Source organism: Cyprinodon tularosa, unplaced genomic scaffold (assembly GCF_016077235.1).
Source record: "Cyprinodon tularosa strain WSP-4 unplaced genomic scaffold, ASM1607723v1 ctg789, whole genome shotgun sequence".
Classification (NCBI taxonomy): Eukaryota; Metazoa; Chordata; class Actinopteri; order Cyprinodontiformes; family Cyprinodontidae; genus Cyprinodon; species Cyprinodon tularosa.
In genome coordinates this window covers 1189208-1201304 of record NW_024039550.1, presented here as the reverse complement: position 1 = coordinate 1201304, position 12097 = coordinate 1189208, and the positions used below count along the sequence as shown (strand labels likewise).

Here is a 12097-nt window from a genome sequence, read left to right as displayed (position 1 = left end):
AGCGACATTGCGGCATTGTCTAAATTTAAACCAGTCAAAAACTAAATAACTTGGATATTGTTGCTTTGTGTTTATTCTGTACGCTCTATTCCAGTGAGGACCAACCACGTCATCAACCCAGCATGCACAGGGCAGGAGAAAAAATGGTGACCATCAAGGATGAAACATATAACAAGGAATTTATAATTTTTTAACTTAGACAACTTTTTGTTAATGTTATTTGAAATTTCGTTTTGTACAACTTTCATTACATTTCCATTTCTTAGAGTGCAGCAGTGATCAAATGTAAACAGTGTGAGAGAAAAAACATGGTGCAAAAACGCACTGATATGGAAGTTCAGAGCATTGGATATATATGGTGCAAATATGCAGTATTTTGGTTTGGTGTTATCAGTGTGATGCAGAGTCTGTGACTTGATAGAGATTTTTTTCAACAGTTCAGTTGTCTGAAAGCAGCGGGGAAGAATCTGCTGGACCTGCATTGAATGCTGTGAAGGCAACAGTGACAGTCCATAGTGGGGGGGTGAGGGTTAATTGACGATGTTACGGGCTCGGGGCACGCAGTGCTGGGATGAAATGTAAAGTAATTCTACTTTTTTATGTATCACACATAGGGCTGGGCGATATAGAAAAAAAGCTTATCGATAAAAAAAAATGCAGATTGATCGATATCGATAATTATTGAAAAGATTTGAAACCATATTTTATGTGCAGCTCTGCCTGGACATTTTATGATATTGCTAAATGATTTAATTTTAATAAAGAACACAAACACAGACTTCCAATTAAATGTTTATTTAACCAACTTTTTTAACCATAACAGAATTGTTTTAAAGAAAAATAACTTAAGAGACCTGAGTTATGTTATTAAATCCTGACAAAGAATAAACTAAAGTGACCAGAAAAGTGACCAAAATAAAAAATAACAAACTGGTTCAGCTTAGTTTCCTGCTTTTACCTGAGTTATTACTTTGAAGTTGCTGGCCCCACAGCATTTTTCTCTCAATTGTTAGAACTACATGGGAAACTGCCCAGAACTGAATATATATATATTATTTCCCGAAATTCCCGAAGATTCCTCGGAGGAGAGCCGCGCCGGGGATTACACAGCTCGTACTCCTGCGGGTGTTGGTTGTGTTATCGGACTTCGTTTTCACTGGTTCCCGACACATTTTACAGATGACTGTGGTTTGTTTTTTGTCCGACTTGCCATAACCGAAATACTGCCAAACTGGCGAACTACAAAAACCCTTCTTTGGAACAATTTCCTCCGCCTCTCCTTGCTGCGACATCTTCATGTGCTCTGTGTTGTGGTTTGAGAGGGCAGCGCTTTGTGACGGCGTGCCTGGGTCCGCGATTGTGATTGGTTGGGAGGAAGTAGTGACTAGCATAAACCTACATGCTAGGCTACAATGAGAAGGAAGGAAAACTGCGTTTATTTATCGAACTTTTATCGACGCTCTTTTTTTCTATTGTGCCACACGTCTATCGATTGATATATATCGTTATTGAATTATCGCCCAGCCCTAATCACACATGGCAAATTTTTAGTCAGTAAAATTAAAACACATTTAAGTCAACATGATCAACTAGTAGTGGATCCATTAAAATCCAATCATTGCTTTATTCTGGTGTTTTTTAACAGTCTTATAAGATTTGACCTAGTGAACAGTCTGACCTGAACATTTCCACTTTCCTGATAGCCTTTCTTGAAAATGAAGTCGATTTTCACTTTATGTCTTCCTTTTTCCTCTTTGACATCTTCTCATGTATCCTCAGTTGCACCTGTCTTTGACAATCATGTCTTCTACTTGCACATGACCAGCATTCGCACTAAACCATTAATAATGCCAAAATCTACTTTGCTAAAATTGTTTGCAGCCAATCTTTCCTTCCAAAGGCAGATCCACCTCTGACTCTTCATAGCTACACGTGATGTCTAGAATCATTTGAAATCTTGTTTCTATTACTCTATCAAGGCAGAGGCTGCATAACATGTTAGAGCACCTGTTTGTTTGATGCCTTTATCAACATTCAACTCTGTGACTCAGGATTTACCATCCCAGCACGTTCTCTATGTCCTCATGCACAGCTGGATGCATTTTGTCCTTCATACTAGGAAAGGGGAGCAATGACCAGAAGTGTAAAAAATGTTAAGAAAAAAACTTTTGTGGTTCCAAAGCAGGTAAAATTTTCACTCATGATGTTTAAGTTTAAAATATCTATTTAATGAGACACAAGAGAAAGAATGTTCTGGTGAAGATCTCAGTCATCAAGTTCATAGTCATACCAAAAAAGTTTAAAAACAATACACTGGACTTTTTTTTTTCCAAATTTGAAGATGTTTCACTTCCCATCCAGGAAGCTTTTTCAATTCAAAATGTCAAATTAGCGTTAATTTCCAAGCTTTATAGAGTAGCCCAACAAAACCTAGTTATGGTTTAGAAAATATGCAAACTGAACCGAAATAACAAGTCCACCCCTTATAATGGGGAGTCGTTAGGGCAGGCTTGGACTGTAATCTGCGATACCGGGCATTTACCCAGTGGGCCGGTCTTAATTCTAGCGTGAGAGGGCTAGCCCTCCTTAAATCATACCGGCCCCAACACTTACTCTCCAGGAGCTCAAGAAGTAATACAATGTTAACTACCTAAATTATGCATACAGTATATGTAGCCCTTCTTTGTCATGCACATCCCGGTGACGGTTGGCATATGGTGAAATTTTCTATTTCTTCAAACTGTAGAATCCTTTCAACAAACTAAATTATAATGCAACTAAAATGCTTTCTTTAAACCAAACTATGATGTTCCTCTTATATTTGGCGAATTTATGTTTGAATATTTTCCAAAAATATGTTGCGGTGCATGATGGATTTAGCATCTAAAGGCTAACGTTTCCCGTCTTACGTGCATTGTTGCCAGGTTGGGATGTTACCCGATCTGGCAGTTTAGGATGGCCGTCTATGGGTACAAAATGTTTTTTTTAGATTAACTACCTAAGAGATCAATAGACTTTGGTTCAATTTGGGTGAGATTTCATATATCCAGGCGGTTTATAAAAACTTTTTGTGCTGGAAAATGTAAGTCAGTAACACCTGGCAACCCTGCTGATGTGGTGAGTGTGGACGTTACGCAGCAGCAGTCACTGTCCCGTCGGTGTTAATAACCAAAGCCATTAAAACCGTATTATAGAAGTCTCGGTGATGGTTGCCGTGTGATGTCGGGTGATCGGTCAATCCACAATGTGTATTCGTACTGTGTTTGACATTTGAGACGCACATGTTTCACTGTGCTTCTATTCTTGTTTTGGAGGGGTTTCAGGGAGTCCATATGTGAAAAATGCCAGGGCCGAAAATCGTTCCCGGTCCGAGCCTGCGTTAGGGTCATTGTTGGTGTGGCTGACCAGTTGTTTTGGTCCCCTGCATGGGGTTGGAGGTTGAGATGATAGGGTGAAGAAATCAACACTATCACTACATTTTAGGTTTTTGAGAGCTGGAACCTGAGAACACCCCCTCTGTTTAAGGTTGTTTTTTCTCTCTTAACATAAATGGCTTCCTTCACACCCCTTTCAAACCACCTGTCTTCTTTTTTTGTAAACATTCTGTTCCTCAAACGAATGTCTTTTGTCTTTCAGGTGCAAGTGGACAGCAGAGTCCTGTCTGGAGGAGGTAGCCCATCTGTATTGAGCCATGCGTCTGTGGAGAGGTTGTTTGGTTTCTCCAATATAAAGATCAGAGCATTCCTCACTGCAGTGAACTGCATACATCAGTCCCCTCATCTTAGGTCTTGGGGTTGTATCTTTAGGATGCACAAGCCTCTGTCTAAGAATATGGTTTGGTTGGAAATGTACTGGAAATTTGTTGTTTTGAGAAAACATTCTTGGGTTTTTCAGAGACTGTAGCAACCAGAGAAAGAAGCAAAAGGGACTGGAGTTCTTTGTGGGGCAGATTTAAACACAGCAAGTTGTCTTTGCCTCATTAGGAAAAGGGACAAAGTTTCCTGTTTAAAAAGATTTCTGGTTGTGTAAACACAGACAGCCTCAGTGTGAAAACAAATGAGAGTCACCTGTCACTTTAATCAAGGTACAGCTATTTTAAAACCATGGTTGGAAGGAAACTAGTGGTCGACTGCGTGTTTTGTAGACTTTTTAGACTTAGACCATTTTTATTGTAATTTTTTTTATTGTAAAAAGCAGAATTTTGTTTTGTACAGCTTTCAGACAGTAAATGAGCAGCAGCTTATCAGTGAAATGAACATTTCAATTTCATAAAGTGCATCAGTGATCAAATGTAAACAGCGGAATAATAAAGCATGTTTTTATAATCAATATTTTATTCTATATTAGAAGATTTTCATCCTTTAAAATTAGACCATGTTAAAACCAGCCTGAAAAATACTTTTTGTTTCTTTTTTTAAGCATGCACAGCTGTTTTCTGGTTCGACAGGGATGACCAGAGTAGAAAAAGCAAACTAGTTGCCTTTATTCTCTGCAAACATCATGGCAAACAGCAAACGGCTGCAAATTAAAGCAGATTTATATTTTTGAGCAGCCGAGTCCAGAGTTGAACTGAATATGTCTGACAAGAATTTTACAAATGTATGTTTATAAAGAACACATGTCAAGAAAAATAATGTATGTGTTGAACACTGGCGGAGAAAGCACAGACTTGCAGCTGTAATTAAAGTGAGAGGTGGTTCTGCACTGTGTTCACTTAAAGGGGCTGAAAAAAAATATTGAAAATGTTATAATAGTATGATTACTTTTGAAAGGTACAGTAGGTCATGCTTTCATGTTTTTCAACAAAAAGTTACATCTTAAGGCAGCTAAGAAGGCTCAGTTCAGACTGGAGACAGCTGTCTCCTTTAAAGAAAATATCATGTCTAACAAATATTGTCAGAACATCCTAAAGCTAAGTTTATGAGGAATTGCATCCTGATGGGCTCTCAAGCACATTATAAAGATGTTCCCCTCAATAACTTTGCAAACAGTTAATCATTAATAAGAAGAGAGATTGTCTTTGATCCAAATCTTATCATTTTTTTCCATTTTGATTTGGAGAGCACATTTTTTTTTTCAGAGTAGAGTAATGAGTGCATATTAACTACCCCCATTGTTCATTTTAGATTTTTGGCATGAAGATTTCTTGAAACTAAAACTTTTGGGAAGAGGCGATGTATTAGCACTAATGTTTTCCTGCAAAGCGCAAAGTGCACAGACCCCCCAGTCATAATGAGAATGCAGGTTTAGATCAGATGTTGACTCTGGCCTGCAGAGAGGTTTCCATCCATGATCAGAGCTCAGTCACAAGAATCCATGTTTCTTCACAACAAACTTAGAAAGTTATTATAGCGATTTGGGAAAAGAACAGAGTTTAATTATAAGCCTGCAAACGGTGCAGTAAGGGCTTTTAACTCTTTACTGACCTGCAATGAAGCTTATTTAACCTCCTTAATTAGATCTAAAGCAGATATTGGCCACCAGCAAACCAATGTAATATGCAGTCCATGCCCCCCCCCCCCCCCCCCCCCCCCCCCCTGGGTGTGTGTGTTTTATTGTAGCTGAATCAGGATGAGGGAGAGTGAGGGGTTACTGCAGCCCAGCAGCTGTACAAACACAGCCAGCCTGATATTGCACTAACCCCACTCTGTGTGCCATCACTGCTGGCTCCGGGCCTGCGCACAGTGGAGGTGTTATTATTTGTATCAGTGTCTCACAAAAGCTCTCATTGAGGGATTTTCTATTAACACAAGAAAAGACTCACAAACAGAAACATCTGCTGGGCTTAAGCAGAAAATGTGCAGGTGAGGAGATGTTTGTCCGCTTTGACACCGGGAGGTGAGGCAGGTGAGAGGTGAGGAAGCGTGTCTTTAGTTTCTAACATACAATCAGGAGTGCTGGCTCTGGAATAAAAGCTTTTTTCCCCCCAGTTTTCTTACCTTGCTCTGTGAGGACGCGTCCTTACACAACACCAGCAGACAGACCAACAAGTTCGCGTATTTCCACATTTTCTCAGGGCGTGTAGACATGAAGTGCAGAAAGTTAAAGTCACAGCGGTCAGTCCACAGGCTGGAGCGACGCGTCTATCTGAACTCCATCTCCGCTTCATGCAGGTGACGCTGTTTCAGGCGCGCGGCGCAGATCTCTGCAGGGCTCTGATGCGCGCTCTGAAGTGCGTCTGCCTTCATCCGGGCGCTTCCTCCATCAGCCGCTGTTCTCCACAGAGGGGAGGGCTTTGACGCACCGCACCCCCCTCACACAAGGTTCAAATTCTAAATCGACTTTGCGCTCTTAGATCGACTTACATTCATTTTAGTTATTACTGTAGTTATTTAGTTACTGACCTTTTCCCAAACTCTAACCATTACCAGTATATCCCTAACCGTGCAATGGGGGTCCGCCACATTAAGACCAAATTTTCACCCCCATAAGGCATGTATGGCCTCAGATGTTTAGTAAATATACCAAACGATCCTAAATATTTAACGTAAACAAGTACACACACCCAGGGCAGCTGCACACTGCTGCATTTAGGCAGTGCGCAGCAGATAAAGTAAGAAACTCATGACAAACTTCATTTTTGGTCTATAGACAGCAGCGTGAAGTGGCCCGTAGGAACAGTAATAATTATTTTATGATTTGAAAAGCTCAGGAAATATTTAAACGCCTGGAGTTTCCATTTTAAAGACATTTGGCGCCACCATCTGGCCAATTTCCAGATTACAAGAACAGATCAGCCCGCTTCCGATTTTTTGCAGTTAAAAGTTTGAAGTGAAGGCTTCGTGTTTTGTTACTTTTGATAAACATGGTTGCTTAAAAATCTAAATTTTGGTTTCACAGACAATTTATATAGAGGTCTGTAGATTTGAATATTACAGAAATATCTTAAACAGAGAGATATTTTCTTACTGCTATATTACAAACATGAGCACCAACTTTGCCAGACCTCCCCTTCCTTCCTTCCTTCCTTCCTTCCTTCCTTCCTTCCTTCCACCATTTTATATCATTTTATTATATCCTTATCGATAATATAGATGGATCCAGCAACACCGATGCATGGGCAAATGTATCAAGCTGTAAACCCCGTGCTGGTGTATCGTTTCAAGAATGTCCCATGACCAATACAGGAGCTGTTTCGAACTGACAGACGCACTAAACTGTGTTTACCAGCACATCTGTCAACACAAACCATCTGACAAATTAATCAAAAATATGGAGCAGCCCCAAGGAAAAAGAAATGTTTCAGCCGATTGGGACCATTTTGATCTGATATTTGTTTAAATCTTCTTGTTGTGTCATCCTGTTCCTCTCAGTTATCACTCAACTTGTCTAAATTTCAAATTGACTCTTAGTTTACTGTTCTTAATAAAACAAAAAATCATAGTCCACAAACATCCTTATTCACTTAAATGTTCCTGTTATATGTTCACATTTATGGCTTGCATCTACAAATATCACAATTATTTTCAATTCAAATTGAGATATTAAATAATACATCAGAGATTATTATCTAGAAAACAGGTCCCAGTGTTTAAAATGTGAGGGACGTTGTTCTGAATTTGTTACTGTTCACAAAGGTGTGCCACAAGGTTCTGTTTTGGGCCCCCTCTTATTTATCTTGAACATCAACAATGTTGAACAAAATTTCTCTGATGCTAATATGCATTTTTATGCTGATGATTCCATTATTTATTGCTTTGGGTCATCTCTTGACCAGGCTATTTATTCCTTACAGAACGTTTTTGTTGTACAGTATTCATTTATTAGTCTTAAATTATTTCTTAATGCTGACAAAACAAAGTTAATGTTGTTTTCAAATAATAGGACGGTGCCTCAAACCTTTCCAGTGGTGTCCACTCTGGAGGGGAATGTCATTTAGGTGGTACATGAATATAAATACCTTGGAATTGTAACCTTCAAACCTTTTATTGATAAACTTGTTAAGAAATTAATAGTTAAACTGGGCTTCTTCTTTCGTAATAAGATATGTTTTTCTTTTGGAGTAAAAAAGCGCATTGTCTTGCCACGTTTTTATCGAGTGTTTACCATGCTTCATTAAGGTTCATCACAAACTGTAGAGCCATGACATCACTGTGACCTGTACTCTCAGATGGGATGGCCTTCCCTCTCTACAAGAAGGCAGTGACATTGGTACAATTTTTATTTACAAGGCCCTTCTTGGATTACTGCCTCCTTACATTTGTACCTTACTTACACAGAAAAGCATGGCTTCTTATGCCCTGAGATCCAACCATCAGCTGTTGCTCACTGTTCCGTTTGCTCACACAGAACTAGGGAAGAAAGCCTTTAGCGACGCACCTCCCTGTGCATGGAATTGTTTACAAAGAAACTAGAAGTTCACTGAATTTTTTATCTTTAAATGCTTTTAAGTTGAAAGTGAAAGAATTTGAAGCAGCTTCAATAATCTGTAATTGTGTTACTTGATATGCTTTGTGTACCTGTCATTTAATTTAATGTATCTCTGTTTTTTATGTAACTTTGCTGCCTCTTGGTCAGGACTCCCTTTTTTAATCTCAATGGGATTTTTTTCCCATGGTTAAATAAAAGTTAAATAAATAATAAAAAAAAAAAAGAAAGAAAACAATGACTTAAATCACATTATATGTCATCAAATGTGTCAGTTTAGTCTGTCAAAGAGGCTGCCTGTAGGAATGTCAAATGTCCAGCAGGTGTCAGTATTCAGTAACACAGTATCAATACAGTTTACCCATGTGTGGAAATGCTTCATGACGCCTCATGAACCCATCACTAAATGCGGACATTCGGATGCCCACTCAAGTGTGGTTCTTATGGCTATTCAGCAGATGCTGCTGTTCAGAACTTTATAAAGTTTTGGCCAATTATGTCAAATTGGTTTATTGGGTTTTAAAATTGCCATCACTAGTCAAGAGGCAGAACCAAAGTATCTGACAGGGGCAAGGAAGGCAGGAGAACAATAGGTATGAGACTGGTTGATATCAGGAGATCAACACTAGGAATGCTGCATGGTCTCACACAAATGGCTTTCAAAACTCTGGAGTTTACCCATTTGGTAAAAGCCAGGAATATATAGGGCTACTCCCAGGTCTGCAGTATTGATAAGTGACGATTAAGAACATCAGATCCAGCGGTCAAGAAGAGCTAAAAGCCTTTATAAAAACAACCTTTTGTTGCTGATCACCACAGCAATCAAAGGAATGATTTATGCAGAAGGGGCACCAAACAAGCACCTTGTGCACATACAATAAAGCAAACACTTGTTTCAGGCCACATTTCTGTAGTAACACATATTATTTATTAATGCAATCACACATATTTTGGTATAGAGCTGTCCATTTTTCATGCACTGTTAAGGAAAGCTCTGTGTGTTTGCACCTTGAAGCTTTCTCTTCCTGGTTCTTTTCCTGAGAAGAGATCATTTGGGACAAACTCTTTAAACAACACTTCATAATTTATAAGTATTGAATAGCAGTGAGACATGACAACAGATTTAGACAGAAATTATAATCTTACTCAGACTGGATAATTTGCTCAGTTTCAGAAGGGTTCAACATTTCTCACAGTTAAAGAAGCATTTTATACAACCATACATCTGCCACATCATCACATCCTAACATCCTACACGTTTGTAAATTAGGAGACATCCATAGCTACAGTCTCATCAAAAATAACCCTATTTTTAGATCAACAATGCCTTATTAAAATACCAAATCTTTGCCACGTGCATAATGAAGATGACTTTCATTCCTGACAGAGGAACTGTCCAAATTAGATAGACTACTTGGGAAAACATTAGTTCTAACAAGCAACAGACAGGTATTATTTGGGTTTAACGATCTCAAACTTAATCTGTAAATATAATCCTAAAAGTGTCTATAGGAACAAAAAGGTAAATTTAATCTGATTTCACACAAACCCCAAGAATCAACAATCTTCTTGTTCCACTGTAATTTTGGACACAGTGTTCTAGCCCTATCATATTTGAGGGATATATTTTCCAAATAGTGGTTTAAATATCTCTATGCATATGTTTAATAGGATTTAGTCAGAACTAAATCACCAAAAATCTTTCTTAGTCTCATCTGGCCAGAAGGAATTTCCCCAGAAGGATGGAGGTAGTGTTGTAGTCAAGACCACAAAACAAGAGATGAAGGATTACAAAGACTGAGATAAGACCAAAAGCTTTAGAGGCTTCTAAATATCTTGGTCTTGTCTCGGTTCTCCTTGGTCTCGGTTGGTTTGGTCTTGACTACAACACCAGATGGAGTTTTATTGATATTAATCTTGGCAAATTTTTATGTCTATGTTTTAGCAGTGGGGTCCTCTTGGTCCTGCCATAGTGTATCCTCTCATTTAGACATCAACAGATAGTTTTCCATGACACTAATGTACTCTGAGCCTGTTGGACAGCTGGAATATTTTTAGAAGCTGTTCAGGCTGTATATACAAAATTCTTCTTCCATCCACTTCCGGGGCCGTCAGCTGTAGTGCTATGGATTGTAAATTTCTTAAACACACTGCAGACAAAGAAAGATTGAAATCTCGAGATGGAGACTTGTAACCTTGATCCTGTTACCACAATTTGGGTTCTCAAGTTGTCTGACAGCTTCCTTGTCCCCTTTCAGTCATCCATGCTTAGTATGGTAGGCAAAGAAAAACCAGGAAATGAATCAACTTTTCCTCTTTTTATCTGTTGTCAGGTGTGATTTTTGACATTGCCCACACCTGTTGCCAAAGTTGACTTTAAACAATCCTGTTGTGCTTAAAATAAAAGTTAGCTACCCAAAATTTTGAAAGAAGATACTCATGCTGTATGGCCCATTTTCTTAGTTTTGAATGAAATTATTTAAAATTTGCCATTTCCTCTGTTTCTTTGTGCTGTACCAATACTAAAAATGAGAATTAACAGATTTATTACAATATATGTGTAATTGTACTAACTTTCTGGGAGACAGAGCATGGTCACATGCACTTTGTTCTTGACTTTGCAGCAAACCCTCATACCAAATATGTGTGTAGCAACAATGGAGAGGAAAACTCAGTAAGAACAAACCCCTAGAAACATACACACAAAAGGAACTCAGGAGTGCTGGCCAGTACTGATGGGTTAATGAGGCATTTTGAAGCTTTTCGACACTTGTATTAATACTGTCACAGAGAATACTGACACCTGCTGGACATTTAAAGACACTACAAGCAGATTATTTGACAGGCTAAACTAAATCTATTTGATGACCTAGTACAATGGTATCATTTAAATTATTGTAGGTTATATTGTATTATGTCATATCTATCTTTAAATTCAAAATATATTTGATATTTTAATAATAATAATAATAATAATAATAATAAATCTAAACATATATCGTAACGTGAACATTTAGGGGAAAATGTGAATGAGGATGCTTGTGGACTAGGATTTTAAATCTTATTTTAAAAACAATAAGTACAATAAACAGTACATAAACTAAGAGTCAATTAGAAATTAACTTTAATTCAGATAAGTTTAGAGATAACTAAGAGGAAACGTTTGACACAAAGAGAAAATTGAAATAAAAATGCAACGGCTGAAACATTCCTGTTAGGTTGCTCTGAAATGATTGATAATTTTAATAATAAGCCGCAAAAGATGAGACATTTTTTAGCAGATGCATCATGTTGACAGATACGTTCTATGTGCTCAACGCAGGCACCGACGCATTGGTGTGGCTGAACCCGCCTCTACTGGTAAGAAATACTTTCTACATGAGAGAAAAGTTTTTTGTTTTTTTTGTACTAGTAGCTTCTGCCATTTTTTCGTCTAGGAAAGATAATGCATTTAAGAAGATGAATTCTGAGAAGGTTTTTAAGTCTGGATGTTAAAAAAAGATTAGATAGTCCTTTGAAACAATGACCTTTGGACAAGCAAGACCAAAATAAAGATGTCTAAGAATAATCTAAAGGGATGTGTTTGAGAAAACTACTCAAAGCAGATTATCACAAACACTAACTGCCAGGAGGAGAGGTAGAGAATTGATATTTTGGATTTACTTTATTTTGTTATTGAGTTGACCATGAACTCCCCTGTGTCCCCATAGCCACCTGTCAGACAGCTGAA

At 38.2% G+C, this 12097-nt stretch overlaps 1 protein-coding gene across 1 annotated transcript in view; it reads right to left on the bottom strand.

The window, feature by feature from the left end:
* olfml2a (olfactomedin-like 2A) overlaps window positions 1-6210 on the bottom strand; it is a 45214-nt gene extending 39004 nt beyond the window's left edge. The window contains exon 1 of the mRNA XM_038271035.1: window positions 5940-6210. Within this exon, the coding sequence (XP_038126963.1) occupies window positions 5940-6029 (90 nt within the window). The 5' untranslated portion in view covers window positions 6030-6210. The remainder of the gene's footprint in view (window positions 1-5939) is intronic.
* Between the last annotated feature and the right edge of the window lie 5887 nt (window positions 6211-12097).